Below are 24,279 nucleotides of genomic sequence, written 5' to 3'. Positions count from 1 at the left end.
GATAGTTAAGGACTTTAGAGGAGCCTTGACCCCACCTGTTGTGGTATCTGGGGAGGGAGGCTCAAGATACATTAAACAAGAAGCCCAAGTTCTGAAGGGATGTGGGGCCTCTAGGTCAGGCCCATACATGTAAGTTAAAATCCCCCAGTCTATTTCCCTGGCTGCAGGCTCCAAGAAATGAGATGTACAATATATATTGTGTGTGTGTGTGTGTGTGTGTGTGGATGTGGGGCCTCTAGGTCAGGCCCATACATGTAAGTTAAAATCCCCCAGTCTATTTCCCTGGCTGCAGGCTCCAAGAAATGAGATGTACAATATATATTGTGTGTGTGTGTGTGTGTGTGTGTGTGTGTGTGTGTGTGTGTGTGTGTGTGTGTGTGTGTTAGAGGGCGGGTGCGTGGTGGAGTCAGAGCTTGCCCCAGCCCAATCCTCCCCCTCAGGCAGTCACCACATTGACACCGATGCAAAAAAAGTCAATTTTATAGTTTGTGGTTCAGAAGCAACAATATGCAAAATGGTGGAACAGTCTGAGCTGCCCCCACCCCACTAGGACATTCCCATTCCTGTCCCCCAAGGGGCAAAGAACCCAGGACCCATGCCTGGCAGGACCCCACTTAGTTACAGGCCCCTGGGAGGGGCCAAGCCCTTAGGGGTCAAGGCCAGGAGGGAGGGGGACCAGCACCTTAGGACCTCTCAGGGGCCCACTGGTTAACTGGAACTGTGTGCGTGTGTGTGGAGGGTGGGGGAATGACCCGGCATTGGCCATTTCTCCCCAACGCCAAGGGTGGGGAGCAAGTAAAGCTGAGGAGAGGGCTTCGTGGGACAGGGTCCCCCCACTCGGAGGAGGGGTTTTCCTGGACACCCCACAAGGCACTACTGACCCAGATGATAGACGGCACGCCCCATCTTTGGCCCCGGAACCTCTCCCAACCCTGAGCGAACTCGCTTGGTTCTGCCCTGCACCACCTCCCATGGTGGTTTTGGGGAGGAGGAGTAAAGGGGCCTGGGGCCCGGGTTCACCACTTGGCAGAGACAAGCCAGGAACCAGGCAGGCCAGCTGGGGCTGGCAAGGGCCCTCTCCCGCTGCTCTGGGCTCCTGGGGTCCCCTCAGCCGGGCGACCGCCCCGCCCCCTTTTTGCACTGGCTGGAACGAATAAATAAATAAATACCTTCCCCCGCCCGCCCGCGCCCCTACAGCTGGCTCTCCTCCTCCTCCAGGGAGCGGTTGAGTCCGGGGATGAACTTGAGCAGCCGCCGGCGGAAGCTGCGGTACTTGGTTTTGCGCAGCCCGGGGCCGCACAGGGCCTGCTCGCGGGCCTCAGTCCAGAGCGCGCCCGGAGCGCCCCCGCCGCCGCCGCCCGCGGGGCCCGCGCACCGCACGCTGGCGCTGCGGCTCAGCCCGGCGCGGGGCCCCGGGGCCAGGGCGTCGGCGGGGCCGGGACCGTGCGCGCGCGCGGGGGGCGGCGGCGGCGGCGGGGGCGCGGGCGGCTCGGCGCCCCCGAAGAAGCACGTGTGGTAGACGGCGTCGTCCGCGTCGCCCCCGGCCCGCCGTGCGCCCCCGCGGGAGCCCCCGGGGGCGGCCAGCAGAGGCCCGAAGGGCAGCGAGCCCGGGAGCAGGCCCGCCCCGTACAGGCAGGAGCGCACCGACTCCAGCGTGTCGTAGATGCTCGGGTCCTTCACCACGAGGCCTGCCGGGGCGGAAGACACGAGGCGGGGCCGTCAGAGGGCATGGGTAGGAGACCTCAGCTCCTTCCTGTTGACCGTCTCTGTGGCCCTTGGACAAGTCACAACCTTCAGCCCTACTTCCCTGTCTGTAAAACAGGAACTGTACACCCAAATCCTTATGAGGACCATTTATGACGGAGGAGACACGGAGGGGCTCGGAAACAAGCTCTTTGGGCCTTGGTGTGCCCATCTGTAAAATAGAGATGGCACTCTAATACGTCCTTCAGAGGACTATTGTGAGAATAAGCTAAAAATGCGTGTTCATCAGCCCTGGGGGCAGTATTGTACCCAAAGTAGTAGCTCAACGAAACTTTCTTGACTCTGGAGGAGGACGTAAACCAACTAGTTCTGAAGAGGAGGCATAAATGGGGGTAGGAGTAGGGGCGCAAGTGGCCCTTCATACTCCTCATCTACTCACCGTGCACCAGCCGCTGCTCCTGCACCATTAGAGACCTGTATTCTCCCCACTTCTCATATAGGGTTTGCTGCAAGAGACATCCCCCACCTCACTGTTAGGAGCAAGCAAGAAGCTAGCAGGAGGTGGCTACAGACTGAGGTATCAGGGAATACACAGAAGAAACCTTAAGGTTATAAGGGGGTCCAGACAGATGAATGACCCCTAAAAAGACTGGGGCTGTCAGGGGCAGGGGTGTGGGAAGAGAGTGGAGGCTGGATGTCACCTGGGCTGCTTTACCTTCAGGTATTGCAGACGAGCCTCCAGTTCAGCCTTCCGAATTGATGTCCCGTACAGAGTTTCCAGTCTGAGGAGGTTGGAGAGTCAAAGGCTGAGTGAGCCCACAGGGTGGGGAAACACTGAGAGGCTGAGCTCAGGGACCCCTCTGGGACCGTGGCACCTGGACGTACCTGAGAACATTGCCAGACGCCTTAATGATGTCAACAATCTCCCGATGCCGGATGCCCTCCACGTTCAGGCCGTTGACGCTGGCGATGGTGTCCCCTGCCAGGCAAAGTGGGGATCAGCATCTGTTCCACAGGGCATGTGGGAGAAGTCCAGCCCCCTACCTTCGCCGGGGAGGGTAGGAGTAATAACCCTAGAGAATTCTCCTGAACTCCTTACTCCGAGTCATGATTCTGGTGGATCATGTCCAAGGCCCAGCATCCCAGCATAGGGGCTAGGGCCCTCGGACACCCACACCCTCACCTCACCCTCAGGAAGCTCTGTCCCCAAAGGCTGAGCCCTCCTAGCAAGCCTGGGCTGCCCCAGAGCTGGTTATTTTGGTCCAGCCCACAGGTTGTCATGAGACCCAGCTCAGACAGGAAGGGGGGCAGGGTGTGTACCACAGAGCTGGTACTGACACGGGCCGAGGCATAAGAGGCCTCAGCTTCTGATACCCTGGGCCTCAGCAGAGCCTCCTGACCTCAGGCAAGGCAAGCCACCATCTCTGAGGGCTCATTTCCCACCTGGAAAAGGGTGTGTGGACCCCTGCCATGGCTACTGCGGGATCAGGAGGGAGAATGGACGGGAAACTACTTTGCAAAGTTGTAATACACCACTTAGCTACCAGGGGCTGCTGGTAAATGGGCAAGGAGGTGAGGGCTTAGAGAAGAAAATGGTGAGAGGACCGGATAGACAGAACTGGTCAACTCATGCAGTCTCAGGCTGCCCCTTCCTGGGACTTGGTGCTTTTGATTTGGTCGGTCCCCAGAGTCTCCTACTGGAGGTTCCATTTCATTGTTGGAGGAAGTAGCGGGGCCCAGGTCGGGGGCAGGATAGGCCCCGATCCCCAATATCAAGCAGATCTAATGAAACGTAGTTCCTGCCCCGCTCCTGCCCCTGCTGGATTGCCAGACTGCCAGGAGGAGGCAGAAGAGCAGCAGCAACAGATACCCTTCCCCAGGCCCTGCTCTGTGACAGGGAATCCCCTCACCACGCTGATGTGAGGACATGGTATTTCTCCCAATTTGCAGACGCAACTACTCAGGATCCCACAGAAGATGGCAAATCTACCTGGAGCCAACCCATTCTTTCTAGCCTTCCCAAAATAGACGGAGAAATGGAATTGATTTCAGAAGAGATATCTTGCTCCCTCTGTTTGGGAGTAAGGTTATACTCCCTTCCCAGAGCCCTGTGTCCTGAGCTCAGGCCCCACCTGGTGTGAGCCCAGCCAGCTGGGCAGGGCTGGACTCATGAACTCGGCAGACAAAAGTCACCATCTCCACTCGCTGCTCCTCCCGGTGGTGAAGGCCGTAAGTCTATAACAGACAAGGGGACCCTCAGCCCAGAGTTGGGACAGGGTCCATCCATCCTTCAGAATGGCCTCCCAACCCCTCCCTGCCCTCTGCACCCAGCTTCTCCCACCTGGATCTCAAAGCCGAAGGTCTGGTTCTCCTCCTTCTCCAAAGTCAGCACTTTCCTGCAGGAGACACAGGGGCCATCTCACCAAGACTGTCAGGATTAAAAGGAGCTTGGTGGTTCCTTAGCGTGGCCCCCCACTGATGCTGGACTCTGCTCTGGGACATCCAGGCAGGGGCTCAGAGCCTCCAGTGACTAGTCACATTCATCGCAGGTTGTCGGAATGTCCTTCCCCACAGGCAGCTGAAATCAGCTTCATTGAGCCGCATGATCCATCCAGCCTCTTGCTGGGGAGGCACTGGGATGGCTGGCCTTCAGCGTGGGTGGATTAGCTGAGTTCTGCAGCCACACCCCAGCTTTCTAGTGAGCCCCAGAAGACCACTGACTAGCTAAGACTCCAAATTCAGCCCCAGCCTGGAGCGTCTTCAGTTCCAGAGCCTTGGGGAGAGGGCTAGCCCCACCCCAAGAGGCCAGTCACGAGGCTCAGCCCAGACCACAGCTGCTCCTCCCAGCTGCGGTGGGGCCAGCCCACCAGATGTGAGGGCTGGTGGGGAGGGGAGCCTCGAGGCCGCCCCTTCCCGCACTGAAGGCCTGCCCACTGGACACAATGGTCTGGAGCTGCTCCAGATCCTCGCCTGCTGGGGGAGCCCAGAGTTTCCTCTGCCCACCCCACCCCCTTCCTTCCCGCTCAGCCAGAGGCAGAGTTAAAGCAGCCTCTGAAGGCCCCTTCAAGCCTCATGGCCTCAGACTGGCTCTGGAGACCCAGGCCTCTCTGAGTGCAACCCGACCCATGTACTCCCCAAATGCTGAGCAGCAACTCCCAGCTCCAGCCTGAGCTCCTCCCTGTTCTGAACACAGGCCTTTTCCCCCTCTGTATGTACTGGGACAGGGAGCAGGGTGACTTCTGTGTCTACTCCAGTGCTCTCGGATTTTCTTTTGCCTTCTGCAACGGGTCAGACAGTAAATATTTAAGCCTTTCTTTCCGAGACCTAAAATATTTGACAGCCTCTGTATATATTGTTCTTTGTTTTTACTTTTACAACCCTTTAGAAATATAAAAACAACTCTCAGCTCAAGGATCAAACAGTCCAGTCTGGCCAAGAGGCCATAGGCTGCTGATCCATTTTAGAAGAAGCCAGGCCTAAATCAGGATGGGACATGGGCAGAGTGGGGCCCAAGTCAGCACCTACTTCTGCCCTCACCTCAGATCCTTCCTAAGAGGCCACCACAGGATGGGGCCAGCAGAAGACTGAGGTTCTAGACGCAGGGGCAGCCAGGTCTCGAGCAGCTGGACGCAGCTTGTCCATGGTTTGGGCTCCTGGGGTTTGTTGGGACTAAGAGGGCTCAAGGGAGTCCCGAAGATTTCTCCTACTTCCCCCTCCCAGATCCAGATCTCTCCAGGGATGGGTAACTGGCAGGGACTGGGGGTGGGTTGAAGAGCACCTGATGACTCAAAAGTCCCTACCTCCTTCGTCTGCCACCCCCTTCACACAGCCCACACCCCCACCTGCCCCTCACTCCCGGCAAGGGAGCCATGCTGAAAGGGTAGGAGAATGACTTCCCCTGGCTGGGCTGAGATGCTGTATCGTGTTTTTCCCACCCCAGCACCTCACCCTTTTGGACAAGAGCAGGGGTTGGGGTAATGGTGACTCACCGCTGCTGTTCAGGACTTTGGCTGAGATTCTTCCAGTGGAACCCTGAGCCCTGGGTGGGAAGAAGGAGAGTCAGGAAGGGGCAGGTGAGAGGAGCTGTCCTGGAGCAGATGCTGCGAGCCCTCCTTTGGGAGGTTCCTTGCTTGGGCCTCAGCCCCAGACCCAGCACCTCACTTCCTGTTGCCTGTCTGACCGGCCCCAGCTCCACACCTGCTCTGGTGCTGGGGTAACTACTTGCCGAGTGCCACTATCAGTATCACTCCATAGCTTTCTCCCTAAGCTTTACCCCCACAACTGGGACTGCAGGGACACAACCATTTTCCTGGGTTCGAGATGCATGAATCTCTAAGTCCTGTGTTGGTTGCCAGGCTGGAGAGTGGAGGGTTTCATTACTTTAGATAGAATAGTTTCCACCCCCAGGGTGCATGTCTGCAGGGGCTCAGGTCCCTCAGACCTCAACAAGCTGAAGCAGGGGCTCTTCCCAGATGTTATTCAAAGAAGCGCAGAGAGGGGCCCTGTGTTTGCCTGTCAAGACACTCCAGAGCCCTCCCGGGGCCAGCTGGGTCTCTCTTCCTAATTTCTCAGCCACAGAGAGTAGCTTGGGGGAGCTGACCCCAGTCTGTGGGGCTGGCAATCTCGGCCTGAACATGGAAAGGCAGGGGACAGAGGGGCCAAGCCTCCTCCCTCAGAGTACAGGCTGTTTCAGGGACCAACTGTGGATTCCAGCTGCAAGTGGCCAGCTGTGCCCAGATCCAGCTGGGTCTCTCAACATTGCCATATACTTTGTCGCTTTCTGGGACAAAAAATGAAAAAAACCCTTAGATCTCAAACTTGTCCTTAAATCTCTCACTATGCTTAAGGAAAGAGATTGGGAGGTTTTTGTTTGTTTGTTTTGCTGCTGTTTGTTTGCTGGTGTGGGAGATACCATGCAGAGCTGAGTGTTCCTACCTCTTTGAGTCCTTGAGAAACTAAAGCAGTCTCTCTTCTTCCCTAAATTATTGATCCTTGGAAGAAGCCAGGTCCCAGATCAGCCTTTGTCCCATGTGCCCCAAACAGCCCAGGGCCTTTGTGGCAGTGCCCTTGTTAACCCTGCCCCAAGATCAGGAAGAGAAGGGAGCCCCTCTTTCTCCAAAACCAAAGACTGGCGTCAGGGGTGGGGACAGTTCCCAAATGGGCCAGGGAGGAAGGACTGGGCAGCATAGAGAGACCCCTTTGTCTTTCCACGCGATTTTCATAAAATGCAAATTCTCAACAAGCTGTTCATTGTGTGTGGGGGGAGCCAGGGGCCAGGGGAAGAGGAGGGGGTGATGAGTAGGGAAAGGCCACCAGCCCCCTCTCTTTAACCTGGGTCTTGAGTTCCCCTTTCTGAGCGCCCGGGTCCCTCTCAGGCCAGAGGAAGAGCCCCTCGGAGGGCGGGCGCGGCCCGCATCCTTCCTGCCCCGCGGGCGCCCTGCGACCCTCCCACCGCGTCCGGTCGCGGCAGACTTCCAGGGAGCGGTGGCTTCTCACCCCGCACCTCAGACACCGGGCAAGGTGCAGGCCCCGGGCCCAGGAATCCCGGCGTCCCCTCGGAAGGGTGAGCTCTTGGAGTCCGTGGCTCCTCACGCACTTCCCAGGCGAGAACGCACGCGGCGCACCGGCCGCCCTCCTCCCCTTCCCGGCCCCGCGGACCCTCAACTTGACTGGGCGAGCGGAGAGACCCCCAGTCCGAGGCCTCCTCGGACGAGAACCCCTGTCGAGGGGCCCAGGGGACCCCGAGACATCTGAACGCGGGAGTGGCGGGGCTGGGGTGCTGAAGACTAGATGCGGCAAGGGGAAGGGGACCGGAGCGGGGGGCGGGGTGCAGGAAGGAGAGGGGCGAGACCCGGCGGGGGGATGTGGGGAGTGGAGAGCCGCTCAGGTCGGGGGCTAGGTGGAGCCGGGGCCGCGGGTGGGGAGACTTGCGGACCCAGCAGGATCTGAACGTGTCCGTGGGGTCAGCGGGCTGGGGAGAAATAGGAGGACTCGGAAGGGTGAGCTTTCGGAGTCCGCGGCTCCTCACGCACTTCCCAGGCGAGAAGGCATGAGACCCCAGGAGAATGGTATAGGGGTCGGCAGGCAGGGATGGGGGCTGTTGCGGGTTACGCGGGTCCTGAGGAAGAGACACCGGAGGGTACCGAGGGCCAGGGCCCCCGGGAGATGGGGGGACGCACCTTTCGGCGGGGCAGAGTGCCCCCGGACACGGCGAGCGCGCGATACAGCTCGGCCGGGTGATAGTCCTCCAGCGCCGCGTACAGCTCGTCCCCGGAGGTCCCAGGGCTGGCGGCTGCAGCAGGGGGGGCCGCGGTCGGGGTCGGAATCGGAGCGGCTTCCGAGTCGGGAGCCCGGGCGGCGGGGTCCGGGGCGGCCGCCGCCTCCTCTTTCTGCTGCAGCTTCCTGAGTCGGCGGAGGGTCATGACTCCTGCGTCCGGCGCCCCTCGAAGGCGGCGCTCGCTCCACGCGGCAGATCTGGCGCCTGCGGGAGGATCCCAGCCGGGCGGGTGGTGGGTCCCCTCCCTTTATAGGCTCGGAGAGCCGGGCGGGCTCTGGGGGCGGGAGGGGAGCGGCCTCTCAGGGACTCGCCCCCAGCGCGGCAGGCCCCGCCCCCTGGGGGGTGGCCAATGCCCTGGAGTCCCGCCCACAGCTCCGGACGCCTGGCCAGGCTGAGGAAACTCTTGGACACCCAGCACTCAATAGGGGAAAAAGCTAGCTGCAGAGGGGAGGGGGGCCCAGGGCATCACCGGGCAGGATAGGTGTCTCCGTGATACCTGAGGGCGGGCGTGAGGGGCGATACTTGTGAAGGGGCTGGTGCACAAGATTAGAAGATTTAGGGATAGATGGCTTTGGAAATTCATGGAGTCTGGCAGTAAGGAGTCCTTGTAAGGAGGGTTGAGGGCCTAGAGTAAGATTCTAGGAGATCCAGGGGGCTACAGGAGACTTTAGGCAAGGAGAGGGAGGCAGGGAGAGGCTTGAGGTCCCTGATGGGAGGGAAGAGATGGTCTTAACTGACTGGGCAGAAGCCACTAGGGAGTGAAAGGGCCCAGGATTTCCCCTTCACAAAGCTGTCCCAGAAGACTTGAAGAGGCTTGACATGCCTCCCTTTCCCATGTCAAGAGGAAAGAGAAGAGGTGGAAACCCAGAAAGTAGTGGACAATTCTGGCCTGTCCCCTCAGAAGGTCAGGAATGGTCTCTCCTGGGTAAACCTTTCCTCAGCTCCTGATGTTCGGGGCTCAGGTACCCTTTTCCCAGCAGACAGATCCTCACTATGGGGTTGACTCATGACAAGGGGATGTGACTACGCTGAGTGGGTAGTCAGAGTTGGGGGATGGTGTCCGTGGCTGCCAGGCCATGGGAGAGGTGGGAATGGCCCAGCTGAAGTCTCTGTCGTCAGTGGCACCTGAATAAGAAGTAAGAGGAGGAAGTGGAAAGCCAGGCCTGGCGTCTAAAGATGGTCCAGCCACCACAGGGCGTCAGCACAAGCTGGGGGCTCCACATCCTGTTGTCTGCCACTGAACAGAAGCCAGGAATGCACTGTCCTCATCTGTCCCCTCCTCCAGTGTTCCCAAATCTGTGTTATGCCTTCATAGCTGACATTTATTGAGCATTTACCATGTGATGCACACTGCTCTATGTGTGCTCTTACGTACATAAATGAGCTTATTTGGTTTTCCTAACAATGCTATGAAACAGGTACCATTATCACCCCTACAGAAGAGGAAACTGAGGCCCAGAGAAGTTAAGTAACTTACTCCAGGCCACTCAGTGGCAGAGCTAATTCAAATCTGAGCAGCCCGGGCGCAGAGCCTGCAATCTAACCACTGTGATGCCCTTCTTCATTCACCCTACGTTTAAGCCCTGCTCTGGGCCAGGTACTCACTGGGTTACAGAGGCTCATGGTAGGTAGGGAGTGGTGCACATACATGTACTGTGTTAGATGTGTGGCCTGCAGAGTACAGAGGGGCTAGTGGCCCATCAACCTGGGGAGGAGGCCAGGAAAGGCTTTCTGTCTCCTGCCTCTCTTAGTCCATGGGTCTGTCTCCGTCTCCTTTCTTCCCTGTCCCCTTGACTCTGTCTCTTCCCCACCCCCAGACCCTTGGAGCCTCAGCCCCTACAGGAGGTGTGGGTGGGAGGGGGTGCTTCTCTACCCCGCAGTGATTACACCAAGTCCAGATTGCAGGATGCCTGTCAGGTGGGGGACAGGGGGTGGTTGGGGACGGCCAGGAACAGACTGCTGGCTCCCTTAGTGCCTTCCTCTCCCTCCTCCCACCTTTTCCCTTGGCACCACCAAGTGGCCATCAGCTGAGGGGCCGAGGGGGTGTTGGTGGGGAAACATGGGACTCTATTGTGAAGCATTAGCACAGATGGACCCCTGGACCGTCTGCTGCCTGTTCCTGACAGACGGCATCTGTGGTGGGGGTGGGGATGGGGAGATGAGCAAATGAAGGAGAGGCAATGGTTTCTCTTCTCTTCTCTTCTCTTCTCTTCTCTTCTCTTCTCTTCTCTTCTCTTCTCTTCTCTTCTCTTCTCTCCAATGCTTATTTTTCCCTGAAGGGACCCTCCAAAGGGCATCATGTACAGCCTCTTCTGTACCACCACCCCACCTATCCCAGAGAGTTACCTAAGGTGTCCCTTAGGTAATCCTCCAGGGTGTCCCAGCACCTGTGTCTGCCAGCCCTGTTGAGACATTCCTCCTTCAGGCTGATGTGGAGAGAGAGGCTTCCCCTCAGTATCCAGGCTGGCCTGCCTCCCCGCCTCCAAAGGAGAGAACAGCCCCAAAGAGCTGAAGTCCGCACACGTTTCCTCCTCCTGCCAGGGAGGGAGCCCTAGAGAACCCCAGAGTAAAGGTGGGCCCAGGAGATGCAATTTCTGTCAGGCTTATTGCACGGTTTCCTCAAATCCTAGAATTTCAGAGCCAGAAAGAGCCTGTGGTCCGGAAAGGACACCGTGTGGTCCAAGCCCTCATTTAACAGAGGAGGTCAAATGAGGCCAGCCAGGAAGGGAAAGACGATGGCAGAACAGGCGCTAGAACCCACTAGAACCCCCTAAAGCCCAGGTCTCCTGGCTCTGGAGACTAGTTCAGCTGCTGGTAGCTCCCCTGAGAGCTCAGAAATCCGTGTCTGCTTCCTCCCCTCAATGTCCCTAGTTTCTCCAGGGAGGTGATGGGGAGCCTGGGACACCACACTGTGGGGTGGGGATGCCCTCTGGTGGCCGGGAGTTTCTCAGAAAATCTTCAGACCAGACTCTGAAGGGCTGTCTGGCTGGTGTCAGACTCCATCTGGAATCCCAGCTGGGTTTAAAGACCCCCTCCTAGAGCTCCTCTCCTGCCCGAGAGGGTCTGTGTTCAGCTGAGACACCAAGCTCCACTTCGGTCACTGAGTTCTGGAACTTCATGCCTGTTTGGAAGTTGTATTTTTGATCTAAGCCGGTGCGGCCTTGCTGCAGGTGAAACTCAGGGAGACGGCAGACAGCTGGTGGGCTTCCTCCATGCAGGAACCTTCACAAGCCTGACAGTACACAAGGCCCCTGAAGCTTTGCCTTTTCCAACCCTCCACGACTTCCTCCCTAGCCCGAGTCTCCTGTCTAGCATCTGTTCTCCTCATCCCATCTTCTGTAGCTTCTTCAGGCTCAGGCGGTAGGGGAAGCATGCTGCACGCTGCCTGCAGTCTCAGACTGGGACACCTCCCCCTCTGTTCTCCTCCCCCCGGAAGCCTCCTTGCAAAAGCCCCATCACTCTGGCTCCTCAGACATCTGCACTCAATCTGTGCCTTATTCCTGAGCAAGTCCCCAGCTTTCAGAATGAGCTCCCCAGACTCTGATTCCTTTTATTCCAGCTGCCCTGGTTCCTAGCTCTCAGGGTAGGCAGGGCTTGGCCAGTGGCGGGGGCACAGACAGGGGGTGCTCGACTAATGGACAAGGCCTGGTAAGATCCCCTTGCTTTCAGACAAGCCCTTGCCCAGATACCTAAGTCACTGGTCCCCTGAGTCCTGTCCTCACCCAGCTGCTCAAGCTCTGGGCTTCCATCAGGAGGTAGGGGCGCGCCTGGGGCAGGAGGTCCGGAAGCCCAGGCCCCTCTGGTAACTAAGTCAATGTCAGAGTTCTAGCTCAGTCATTTCATCCCAGGACTAGGGGTTGCAGGGGGTAGGGGTTAACCGGTTCCCTGGGGCTCCTCTCTGGGGTTGCCACTGCTTCTGAGTGGGAGGGGGGAGGGCGAGGGCCTGGAACTCAGCTGGCTCTCTGGGCAGGAATGAGGGGCTGGGCCCCAGCTGCGTGACGCGGAGGCAGGCCTGGGCAGCTGGTGGGCAGCTGATGGGGCAGGGAGTGGTTGTTTTCCTTAATGGTTCCTATTGCCCGACAGTTTCCACAGGGTAGTGTCTGTGTGTGGCACTGGGGCCCAGCAAGGGTGGGGGGGGGGTCCATCACAGCCCAAAGACCTAATTCTGGGGGGTCTGAGAGTAGGGGCAAGGTGGATATGGCAGTTTGTGTTGGATATGGGTGGCCTCTGAGCCTAGTCCCAGCCAGAAGCCAGGGACCATCTTGCCTCCTGGGTGGGATAGGAAGGTATCCCCAGCTTGAACAGGTGAGACTGGCAGAAGGGAGAAAGGGTTCGCTATCTAGTTTTCCTTACAGAATCCACACACCACTCCTAGGACACAGGGCATGTATTATTTTACCCCACCTCATTTCAGACAGGTCCAGATGAGCTAGGACAGAAAATGACAGCTTTTAGGGCCCCAGACTCCCCAGATCTCCTCCCTCTTGGCAAACACAGCTGCTCTGGCTCCTTCTCCCAGGGGACTTGCACCAGGCCAAGATTCTCCCGTTCACTCCAAACTGAAGTCGTGGCTCTCTTTCCCTCACTGTTTGCACCTGTCCATGCCCCAAACCTGTGCACCCTGCCCACTGTCTCTCCCTTTCCTCCAGCTTTTCCTGCTCTCCCACCTCGGCAATCGCCTTCTCAAGTCAGCACTGTGTTCTTCCCCAAACACAGGTAAGATCACATCACTCCCCTTCTCGAAACCTGTCAACGGCCCATTCCCTGCATCAGGAAGGGCAAAGAGGGGCTCACTTACGGGACAACTCCACATAAGGATGCTCTTGGGGAAAACCTGGAGATCAAGTTCAGACCCAAGAGGAAAAATTACTGATTAGCACAGTCTGAGGTAGCTGTCACAGGGGAAGTGATGGCACTGGTGGCCCCCAGGACAGTCTTGACTTCTCAGCACATGACAGGTCTAAGAGATTTCCTCTGTGCACCCCCGGCTCCCTCACTCTAGCCTGGGAACTCCTGTGGTTCTCAAATAGCGACACATTCTTTTTGACCAAAACCCCCTCCCTCCCCAGTCAGCAGGCCAGGGCCTACCCCAAAATAGATGTCACCTCTCTTGCCCCCTCCACCTGTCTGTCCTGTGTTTCCAGAGCATTCTGTGTCTACCCCTATCACAGCACTTACTTCACTGTAATTATCTGTTCACTAACTCGTCCATCCCACCAGCAAGGGAGCCCTGGAGGGCATTGTTCCTCCAGGCACCTCACCTGCGCTTTCGTGACACATTAGGTACCTCTCTCTAATGGGACTTGCTAAAATCGGCCCTAATGTTGTCTGTACAAATCCTTTCTCTCCATCTTGAAAGGCAGGGACCACAGATTGCTCGTCTTTGTATTCTGCCTACTGCTTTACACACTAAGGTTGCTTAACAAATGCTTATTATTTAATGATAATCTATTTAGAGCCCAGTCCATCCAATTGTTCCTTAAACCTTCTTATCCCAGTGAGCCCCCATCCTTGGCCTCCAAGGAGCATTCCTGGGTGGACCCAGGCCTATCTGCCGTATTCCTTGAGTCCCATCCTGTCTGGCCATGGGATGGCCAACACCTTTCAGAGTATGGTGCCAGTGCTTTGGCCAAACCAGTCTGGATGTTACTGTGAAGGTACGCTTTAGAGGTGATTAACACTTAAATCAGTAGACTTGGAGTAAAGCAGAGTACCCTCCATAGAGTAGTGGGCTTCATCTAATCAGCTGAAGGCCTTAAAAGACTGAGGTCTCCTGAAGAAGAGGAAGGTCTGCTTCCAGACTGCCCTCTGACTCAAGACTGCAACATCAGTTCTTCCCCAGATCTCCAGCCTGTCAGCCTGCCCTGTAAATTTCAGACCTGCCAGTCCCCACAGTCGTGTGAGTCGACTCCTTAAAATATATCTATCTCATCTATCCATCCACCCTATTAGTTCCATTTCTCTGGTGAACCCTGATAAATCACTCCTGTCTTGATCCAAAGCTTTCTCCCCTCCTCCCACCTTCATGATGTAACCCTCATATGTTCCTGCAAGTCTCTTGGACTCTCCTCCTCTACCCCTCATTTTGTTTTGGTTGTATTTAGCAAGCATGTTCTCCAGACTGTAAAGATAAGAAGACATGGCCTGAGGAGGGGGACAGAAATTTAAAACGTGTGAAACAAACCGCCCAGTGATACACCATTCAAAGGAATTCAGGTCACCTGTGTCATGGGCCTTACAAAGATGAAATGTTGTTAGTAGCCTTCAAGGGCACACGAAGAGGTCCCAGAACAGTTGCCTTTCTGATTTTCAGAATGTTAAAGCTAAATCTGTAATCCATAGCCTAGTCAATTTTAGGTCCACATCTGGCAAGATGACTGGTTATTCAGAGGATGGCTTTTGAGCTGGGTTGGAATCCACTACAAGTCACTTTACCTTTCCTTCCCACAGACAGATCAGAGATGCAGCAGCCACAAGGAAACCTTGCCACTTCAGCAAGGTACTTGAACTTCTGTTATCTTTGTCCAAAACAGAATTGTGGCAGGGTACAAGGACAACTTAATTAGCAGCTAATTGGGGTTACTTGGATATTTGCCAAACTTAAAAGACAACTTCTAGAGGTGAGTTACTTGATTTTCTCCAGCCCAACAGTCTCAGATGGGAGGACAATGGAAAACTCTGGGTCAATCAGAATTTTAAAATATTGATGGGCTAGAGCAATGGGCAAATTCTGTGGTAAAATTTAACTGGGTGAATATATGAAGTCCCACACTTGAGTTCAAAATACCAACTTCTCATATACAGGATGGAGGAAGGGGGCTGGATTTTACTCAACCCAAGACAAGAGGTGCAGTCCTGGGATGTGACCTGAAGGTGTCAAACAGTCTAGGACTCTCATTTCAGTCTGTGCTGTCAGTGAACGCCAGGATGGAATGTTACATGCCCTTTGTGGCCCCAGGTTTGAGCCAGGTTCTGCAGAGAGCAGCCTGCATCGGGGAAGAACACGGCACGATGCAGGCAGGAGGTGCAGAGGCTGAGAGGCTGCTGTCTGTGCTCAGACATCCTGGACCCCAGATTTTTTCCACCCTTGTGAGTTACATGGGCAATTTATTTGTCTTCTCTAATCATCTAATCCATAAAGAGAGGATAATAATGGCCACCTCATGTGTTGTTTTGAGGATAAAAGCAGTTCATGTATGTACAGCCAATTATTCTGGCACATTGCTTAGCACACAGCAAGTTTTTAATAAGTATTTGCTAATATTAACTGAAGAAACTCTAAGCTTTGCCAGATTCATGATAACATGACAGCTGCCTTTAAGTATTTTAAGGGATCTTATACAGAAAACAGAATAAGTGCTCTGAACCACCTATGGATGGAGGTCACAGGGAGGCTGCCCAGTTCTACGTAAGGAAGAGCTGTCCACTGAGTAGATGGCCTGCAGGTGGAGGTCGTGGTCCAGAGTGTCACGGCATGAGGCCCCAGACCACTCGGCAGGGATGCTGTGCAGGAGTCAAGTGCCTGATGGGTCGTGGATCAAGCGACCTCTGGAGTCCCATCTAAACTTGAGAGAGTCTATGACTCTAGGACTTTCTCTTTTGGGTTCCTTGGCCTAGAGACATAAGAACATTCACAGCCACCCACACACTGGAAGTCCCAGAGTAAGCACTGGAGACTCCATCTCAGTTGCCTCAGCTTACCCAAACTCATTTCTACTCCCATTTAGGAAGGGAAAGCTTAAAACTGAGCTCAGACTGCCTTTGAGAAGAGGTGGTTTGTGACTTAACCAAGATCAAGACCCTCTTTTGAATAAAGAGAAAAACGCTCAAAGACAAAGACAAAGCCCAAGAAAAGGCGCTGAGTTTGTCTTCTGCTCCCTCACACGGCAGGCCCTCCCTCTGTGAAGCACAGAGGAACAGCCTCAGGAAGACCCCAGATGTTCCGACCTGGTCCTCTCCTGATGTGATCTGCCGCAGCTGGTGTTAACATCGAACCCTGGCCAGTGGCGGGGAGAGAGGCTACCTCAGAACATCAGCCCGTGCCCAACTCCCCTGACGAGGATGGGCAGTTAGTGTACAGATGTAAAACAGACAGCACCAGGAAAGCTCTGTGAATAAAACTTTAATAATGTACAGCAGAAATTGGACAGGCTCATTCTTATATTAAAACAAAAGATTTCCTATATTACAACGTATTTACATTTGCATACTGAAGAGGTAAAGTGTCTAAGTGGCTATTTTACAGTCCTTTCTAATAAAATGTACAAAAACAAACAGAAGTACCGAGAATGCCGTTCGGGGGCCTTAATGGCGACATAAGAACGGGCTTGGACTTGGTCTGTGAATCCAGAATCCAGAGGTGCAGGTAGCCCTATGGATCAGGGTTAGCCTCAGGGGGCCAAAACCACAGCTTCAGGTTCTCCCCAACTCTCTTAATTCCTAACTTTTAGGTTAAGAGTGGCGGTGGTGGGGCTGGGAGCTTCCCAAAACGCTGCTCAGTCTTCCCCAGAGGTGGAGGAGGAGTGTGTGGTGGGGACAGCAGGGCCACCTGGGGAGTGGGAGAGTGGGAGAGTGGCTTGGGAGTCCCGGGTTGAGGAGTGTTGGCAGATCCCAGAGGCTGGCTGTGGCTGGGGGAGAGGAGTCTGAGTTCCATTGTCTCCTATAACCCGCCAAGTTCTGCTGCAGGGCGGACAGGTGGGCGTCAGCAGGGGTGGGGAAGAAAGTCCCCCTAACTACACAATTGGTATTCGAGGGAAATTTCGTCAGTAGCCAGTAAATTGGCCCAAAGAGTTAGGGAAAGATCTCTAATGCAAGGAAAGAAGCAATGCATCAGGAAAATAAATAGGAAGGTCATGAGTACCGGGGAGACCGATGTAAGCGGGGAGAGGGCTCTCCCCCTCCTCCAAAAGCTTTGGCAGAGAATCGCTGGGCACGAGGCAGGGATGCTCTGAGGCTGCACATATACTGTGCCTCCCCTGGGGGTGAGAAGGGGCTCAGGATGAATGCGGTGACTCGGTGGGGGGGGTGTCTCACTGCCATCACCAGCCTCTTTGGTTGGGTACAGAGGGGCTTCCTTGTTCCTCAGTGGTCTAGTAAGAGCAATCACTCCAGGCTCAAAAGGCTCTCAGAACCAACTACAAAACTGCTGGTCTCAAAATAAGCACCCACTAACTCGCATCAGTTCCATCGTCAGTGCTCCAAGAGTCAGACCCAAGCCTATCTTGTTCATAAATGCATTCCCAACGCCCAGGGCAGCTCCCATCTCCCAGCAGGTACCCAACAAATGTTTGTTGAATCAATGCCTGGAGAAGGTGCAGCCCACTGGACCACGCACAAAAGGCTAGGGCCCCAGTGCAAACCCACTTACGGAACTGGGAGGGGAGGCAGAATGCAAGAGAGACTAACCCCCAGGGCAGAGGAACTTGTGATGCTGAGTAGGGGGAACAGGCTCAGGTACAGAGACAGACGTTTCCAGTGTGATTGAGCTATGTGCGTTCGATTGTAGTATTTTTTTTTTGTGGTTATTTTTTCAGGGATTTCCTTAAAAACAAATAGACTGAGAGGTAATAATCACATAGAGATGGTTTTCCTTTTATAAAAACTTAACAATATTTAAAAAAAAGTTAAAATCCAGACCCTCCCAATAAAATTAAAAAAAAAAAAAGAAAGAAAAAAAAGAAAACCAAACCACTCCAGTTAAGTTATGGCTTCAAAGTTATTATACACCTAAGATATGCTGACCAAACCACCACCCACAACCTTGCTTCTAGACGTCGTTAAATACTACACTCAGGTTAAATAACAGGTTCAGCTCGGGCTGTTCCCTTTAGTAAAGCCCCTGAAGTAGATGCAAGTCTCACATCTTCCCTCCACCGTGATCAGATAATCCAGTAAAAGACCCATGCAGATGCCTCCCTCCCGCCCCAGACTCCCTCCCCACTCCTTGTCCTCCCTTCCCTTCCCCACCCTAAACCCACCACCACCAAAAATATACACTGCTGTTTCCAGAATCTGGGATATGAAAGACAGTTGTGACATTCCAATCCAAGTCCCAAGATCTGGGCTTCAAATACCTTGGCCCTTCCTTGACGCTGCTGAGGACGATGCCCTTAGGCTGGCTCATTTCCCACGGTGGCCGCTGACCACAACACCCGAGACTTCCACCCAGATTCTTGCCCTGCCCATCCCACCCGCCTCCCTCACATCTGGACCCAAAAGCCTCGCCTGCCACGGACAACTGGGCCAGCTTTGGTTCCACAGTCTGAAATGGAGGAGGGCCGGGCTGACACAGGGGCGGGTGGAGCAGCCTGCCGGGGAGGGAGTACCACCGCGGTGTGGGGGTTCCGGAAGGAGGGGAGGGAAGGGAGACCTCTGGGAAGGGCACCAGGGAAACTAGACACTGCTCACTACTGAACAGAGGCACCAGCACGCAGAGACGGCATGACGACCACACCCCCGACCTGCACATGCACAGAAAGCTCAAGCAGGTAAGTGCGCACCTACAGACACACACACACACACACGTATGTGTAAGGGCGTGGCACAGACCAGGCACGACAGGGGACGCACCTCGGCACATGCACACAGGGCTGGACAGACGGGCGGCACTCTGCCTCTGCTGGCAGTCCCTCCAGATGTCGCGCGGGAGGAGGGGCCGTCCTCTGGTTCCTCTGGGCCGCCTCGCTGCGCCGGGCTTGGTCCCGGAGGAAAGCCCTAGCACCAGCGCCCAGCTCCTCCCGGCCCTCCCAGGCCGCCCACCCGCCACCACGCCTGGCTACTCGGCTACTCGCCAGGGGCACCGGGCTTTGCGGGGCTTCCCACCACAGCCGGTCCGAGTTGTGGCACTGAGTTCTCCACACCATTCGCTCTCAGAGGCTCCGTGCCACTAGGAGGTAAATATAAAAGGTCTGGGTCTCAAACCCAACGTGGGAGCGAGCGAGTCTCCCGGGCTCTGTCCCTCTTGCGGGCCAGGCTCCTGGCCACAGAGGGCTGGGCAGGAACGAGAGGTAGGCCTCCATCGTACGCGAGCACGGCAGCTTGGCGCGCAGTTCCCGCTGCCCAGGGCCACGTGTCGAGGACGGGGCAGCTAGATCTTCACGTCCTCCTGCACGCTGAGCTGGGACAGGGTCTTCTTAATGCGCAGCGCAGTCAGGCGGGCCGCGCCGTTGGCGTACCAACACTCCCGCATCATCTTCCCCATCACCCGCAACGCCTGCACACACAGACCAGATGGGGGTGTCAATGCAGCCTGCCTGTCAGACCCCAGGCCCCTCTTTATTTCTTGGTGTGAAGTCTGTCATAACGCACCCCCTACCCGCCCTACTCCGGATCCCAGGGAAACACTGCGAGCCTCCCCCTCCCCTTGTCTCTCCCTCCCTTCAGGGGGGCTTCTCTGCAAGCAGGCGGCGGTCCCCAGTGCCTGGGAAATCCTGAGAGACCCCCGCAACCACTTGTGACCAGAAAATCCTTTCAGTAAGGTTGGAGTACCCACGTTTATGACTGTTTACTGACTATTTTCAAAAGCAGCCAATGAACCAGGACCAGCAGGGGCGCACTGGGGCTGTGCAGGCGGCTGTGGCCCAGTGGCAGGAAGGGCGCTGAGGGAGGAGGGGTGGACCCCGAGAGGCAGGCCCACCAGAGGCAGCAGCTCACCGCCACGGCCTGAGTGCACAGGCCACCACCGTGGCAGGCCAGGCGGCTGACCTGGACGGTCACCTGTGGATGCTACTGGTTACTGTGGGTTACAAGTCCCCTGACAGCTGCCTCAGGCCAGTATTTCCAGATTCCTTTCAGCAGTGGGCCCACATTTTCCTAAGCAGAGTCCCAACATTCAAACTGACTGAAGAGGGAGTGGGGCGGGGGCGGCTCTTTCGGCCTCTTTCACCCTCTGAAGTAAATAAACTCTAACTGAGGGTTCCAAGCAACATTTTGAAAAATGCTGCTCTGTTATGCAAAGAGAAGGCATCGCTAAAATGCGAGCTAAGTAGTTTTGTTCTTCAATGCAGACCTGCCCCCTAGTGGTTACACTCCTTAAAGCAGAGCCATGAGTGAAAAGGAGGCCCACGCACACCAGTTTAAGCAAACCCTGTTCCCTGCCCGCCCCCACCAGATTCCGCAGCCTGCAGAGGTGGGGGGTCCTTCTCTGCAAGCGGGATGGCCCGTCCCCAGCACCTGCAACTCCATGTTTATTAGGATTCTACATCAGAAATGTGTCCTTATTTCTCTTACTTCCACTGAATGTCGCCCCCTCCCCACTTCATCTGCCATGGCTCCCGAATCCAAATTCTCCATACCCACCTCACTTCTGAGTTTCCAGAAAGACCAGTTCCCTCACAGCCATCTTTTCACTGAGTCCCACCCTCATTCTTCCACGCACTCTGTGGACATCTCTGTAACTCTTCCACAGAGCTCAGCTCACCCCTGTGGCTCCAGGGCTGTTTTTCTAGTTGGACAGGTTTAACGGCTCCCACTCAGTCTGTCTCTTTCTGACAGGAGAGAAATTCTACCACTGAACCACCAATGCCCAGCATTAGTCTGTCTCTTTTTGTTTTGCCTCTCATCATCTGTGTCCCGGGACCAAGCCATTTTCTTTTTTTAGGCTGTCAATTCCAAAGGGGATCCTACAGTGTCCAAGAGAAGGGCTGCAGTCCCTCGGGGATCCGTATGTAACACAACAGCACATAACAGTATGTAGTAATTGACACACTCAGGGAGGCCCCTGGGGGTTGGCCCCATGGTCAGGAAATGTTTTTCCAAGGTAGAGAAATCAGGCAGGTGGGAAAGCCACAGGAGAGAGGGCGCTCCTTACCTCATAACTCTGCCACCAGTTGGGGATGTTGGGACGTAGCTTCTGGTCACACACGACCTTCCGCATCTCCTCGATGGAAGGGTCAGAGGGCACTAAATCATAATATGGGAGCTGATATTCTTCGTGGACTCCTGGGAGAACAGAGAATACCCACCGGAGTTACTGAGAGAAGGAAGAGATTACTCAAAAGCCAGCGACAACACCCATGTTGTGATCTGTAAGTACCGCTTCCCAGTAAGAGGAACGAGGGCTCCCGGCGGAGCTTGGGCAACTCCAGGTATGGGACCAGAGACACCCAAGATTAGCCAGGAATCTTCCTCACACCAAAAAACAAGGAAACCATCAATGACTACTGCAGTCATGTCAGAAAGCAGCAACCTGAAAAACTCCCGACTGACCAAGGATGAGAACATTTAAGCAACAGGAAAACATAACTTCAGTGGAAACAAGTATTTTAAGTCCACCAGTTCATGAAGACACTGAAAACAAATAAGCCAAAACCTCAGCCACTTCTGTAGGATGATACAGAATAAACTCATTATTTTAAATAATGGTAAATACATAGAAAGAATGAAATATTTTTCCTGCCTTTCCTATTCAAACTACACATCTTGGTAACCAAACAATTAGGGGAAATTCCTCTTTAAAGAAGAAATCTAGCAAGTACATAAAATCTGACAGAATTGGAACATTAGCATTTTCCAACCTCTAATAAATTTGGATTTAGACAATGACCAGCGATGGCTGCTAACATCACAAAAAGAGACAACTGCATTTACATGTGCCTTGTAACATAAGGATCTGGGGGGAGGGGGGAATATGATTCTAGTCTTCAGATGTAACTCTTATATAAGAAATTCACAAAACAGTAGGACATGTGAACTCCACGAAGAGGCACTCAGGAAATCCAGACAGGAGAACCTTACAGGACAAAGAACCTGGATTCTCCAATTAAAAAATGAACAAACAAACAAACAAACCAAAAAAATGCTGAAGATAAAACACAATGGAGGGGGAACCGGTAGATTATAAGAGACTTAAGAGGTCTATCAATCAGCTGCAGTGGGTGGATATTATCTGAACGCTGATTTAACAAGCTGTTTTTAAACAAATTAGGAGACGCTGGCTAATATTAAACGACATTAAAAATTATTGTCCCTTTTTAAAAGTGTGATAAAAGGATATTTTTGAAGTCCTTATCTTTTGGAGCTACAAACTGAAATATTTTCCACAATAAAAAGTTAATTTAAAAAATCCAATGTAACTTTCTCAGGACTTTTTTGGGACAAATTTTTAAATAGAGTCGAACTTGGTAATTATCTAAGGAGTAGTTAGCTTAAACTCTGGCCTCAGTCTGCCAGAGTCTCAATCCTAGTTCATTAGCTGTGTGACCTTGGACAAATCACTCATTCTCTCTGTGATTCTTTTTCTTCATCTGCAAAATGGTGACAATAAGAGGACCCACTTCATAGCTTTGCAGTAAAGATTAAATGAGTTTATACATGGCAAGTGGTGAATAAATATTAGTACTATTAGTATGCACTCAGCCCCAATTTCTAGATAGCACAGAGAAAGAAAAAATTAACTTGCTCACAGTTTAAGACCTGTGTGGCCAGGTTGATCTTGATCTGTCTTATCTGTATACAATGATCAAAATTTAAGATGTACAATTCCATGGAAAGTACCTGGCTGCTCCTCCATACTTTGGATCTTACAAGACACACCAGAGATGGAGAAAGGCAGCAGCACAGGAAAGGGCTCTGCGGGAGCGCTCACCAGCTCTTCTTAATTAATTAATTAAATTTAATTCGCTTCCACTGACCTGGAATCTGTGACATCAGAGACAAGTGGCTGAAGGCAGGGTTCTAGGGTAGCGAGAACTCAATCACGTGGCAGAACACTTGGAAAGTCACTGTTAAATTCTGATGTACTAAGCTAATGATAAAAAAATGTTTTCTGCTAAATCGGATACTACCTTTCATGGGGTTCTGACATGGTTGAGCAGTTGCAAAAGCCAAAGAGTTAAGGAAAAAACTACAGAGGAAAAAATTCATCATGTCATGAGAAAATTCCATGCATTAGTAAGCTTTCTCCCACAAACTGCAAAACTACCACTACTATTTTATCTATGAGACACCATGTTCTGAGAGAGCTTGAGAGCCAGTGTTAGAATACCCTGCCTCCTGTGCAAAGGAGACCCTTGTATTAGTCCTGTGCTATTCCTGCCCAGGGCTTTCCCAGTCTCCACAGACCAATACAGACAATGTGTTTAAAAAAAAAAAAAAAAAGCTAAATGAGCCTCTGGAATGGTCACAACATAAAACACTATTCAACAAGCTGGTCCCAAGAGTAAACACACACCCTCAGCAAGGCTGCTCCAGGCCCCACTGCTGACCCGCTTTGATGAGAACTCAGAGTGTCACGGGCTCTGGCACTAGGCCTCTGACAGGCTGTGAGAAGAAGTGGGGCAGGAATACACTAGCACCCTCGGGTGGTCCTGCACGCTGGGCTGGGAGGCAGGAGCAAGAGGACGCAAGAAGAAAGGTACCTCCAGAGTTGCATCTTCGAGCAATCTCCCAGTACACGAGCCCGAGGGCATAGATATCCGCACACTTAAAGGAATCGAAGTGCTTCATGTTGATAGTTTCGTCCAGTACTTCGGGGGCCATGTATCTGCAGCAGCAAAGGAAACGCGATCACACACAGAAAATGACGATTTCTCTCGAGTCAAAAGTGCTGATTCAAGGGCCCCCTGAATGTGGGAGAGCATCACCCCAAGAGAGCCCCTTGGGAAGAAGGAAGTGGTTAATCCTTGTTATTGCAAACTCCCAAGTTTTGGATTCAAATCTAAATGTGAACAGCACAGGTTTGGTGATACTAGGCCACTCTTATCTCTGTCTCTGTTTTTCAACCGTCAAGGTTTATTTTAAGCATGTTTTGATTTCTTGGCAGAGGCATGTGTCCTCACAGAGCAGGAACAGCACATGATATCTGGTTGCTACTAGGCTCTTGGACTTTACTGAATGCAGCCACAGTGATGGGCTGAGTTTAAATTTCAGTCTGAACCTCTTCAGTTATCTTACCTGTGCAGAGAAGTGAAAACTCATTCTAGGCAGTCATCAACATCCCCCTCAGTTAGTTCGCTAGTACTGCCCGAGCCACGCCCCACTCCCCCCCGGAAGGCAAATCAGATCACCTCAGACCCCACACTCTGAGGCCTGGGTAACTGCAATCATTCCGGTGAAAAGGAAGGGAAAAAAGCAGCAGTACCATTTTAATTACATTTGCAGAGACTCAGCAGGTAAACAGACCTCCTCTTCCAGCCAATGAAAAGTTCCATTTCCAACTCGTGAAGTCAAGCTGTAACCACTGTTCCTCACTTCTTACTTCCCTTCTGTCTGAAGTGATCCTGCAGGGTGCCTCTAACCTCCATCCTGGACTAGCTCTGCTCTAGCTTGGCAAATCTGCTCTCTAAACCCCAAGCAAAAAT

The 24,279-nt window shown here is 53.8% G+C and overlaps 2 protein-coding genes across 5 annotated transcripts in view; both read right to left on the bottom strand.

The window, feature by feature from the left end:
- Positions 1–462: 462 nt before the first annotated feature.
- Positions 463–8,199, bottom strand: TAMALIN (trafficking regulator and scaffold protein tamalin). Its single transcript, XM_064491008.1, has 8 exons — positions 7,884–8,199; positions 5,694–5,743; positions 4,046–4,100; positions 3,837–3,939; positions 2,590–2,683; positions 2,420–2,486; positions 2,144–2,210; positions 463–1,688 (listed from the first exon to the last, which is right to left on the bottom strand). The coding sequence occupies exons 1-8, from the start codon at positions 8,124–8,126 to the stop codon at positions 1,192–1,194; spliced, it is 1,176 nt and encodes a 391-aa protein (XP_064347078.1). The 5' UTR covers positions 8,127–8,199; the 3' UTR covers positions 463–1,191.
- A 7,889-nt stretch (positions 8,200–16,088) lies between these two features.
- ACVR1B (activin A receptor type 1B) overlaps positions 16,089–24,279 on the bottom strand; it is a 32,813-nt gene continuing 24,622 nt past the window's right edge. For all 4 annotated transcript variants that reach the window (XM_064491005.1, XM_031462527.2, XM_064491006.1 and 1 more), the window contains 3 exons: positions 23,338–23,462; positions 20,790–20,920; positions 16,089–19,193 (listed from right to left, as the gene is read on the bottom strand). In XM_064491005.1, coding sequence (XP_064347075.1) covers positions 19,068–19,193; positions 20,790–20,920; positions 23,338–23,462 — 382 coding nt within the window. In that variant the 3' untranslated portion in view covers positions 16,089–19,067. The remainder of the gene's footprint in view (positions 19,194–20,789; positions 20,921–23,337; positions 23,463–24,279) is intronic.

This window comes from Camelus dromedarius, chromosome 11, assembly GCF_036321535.1.
Source record: "Camelus dromedarius isolate mCamDro1 chromosome 11, mCamDro1.pat, whole genome shotgun sequence".
NCBI classification, from domain to species: Eukaryota; Metazoa; Chordata; class Mammalia; order Artiodactyla; family Camelidae; genus Camelus; species Camelus dromedarius.
This window is presented reverse-complemented; position numbering and strand designations above follow the sequence as displayed.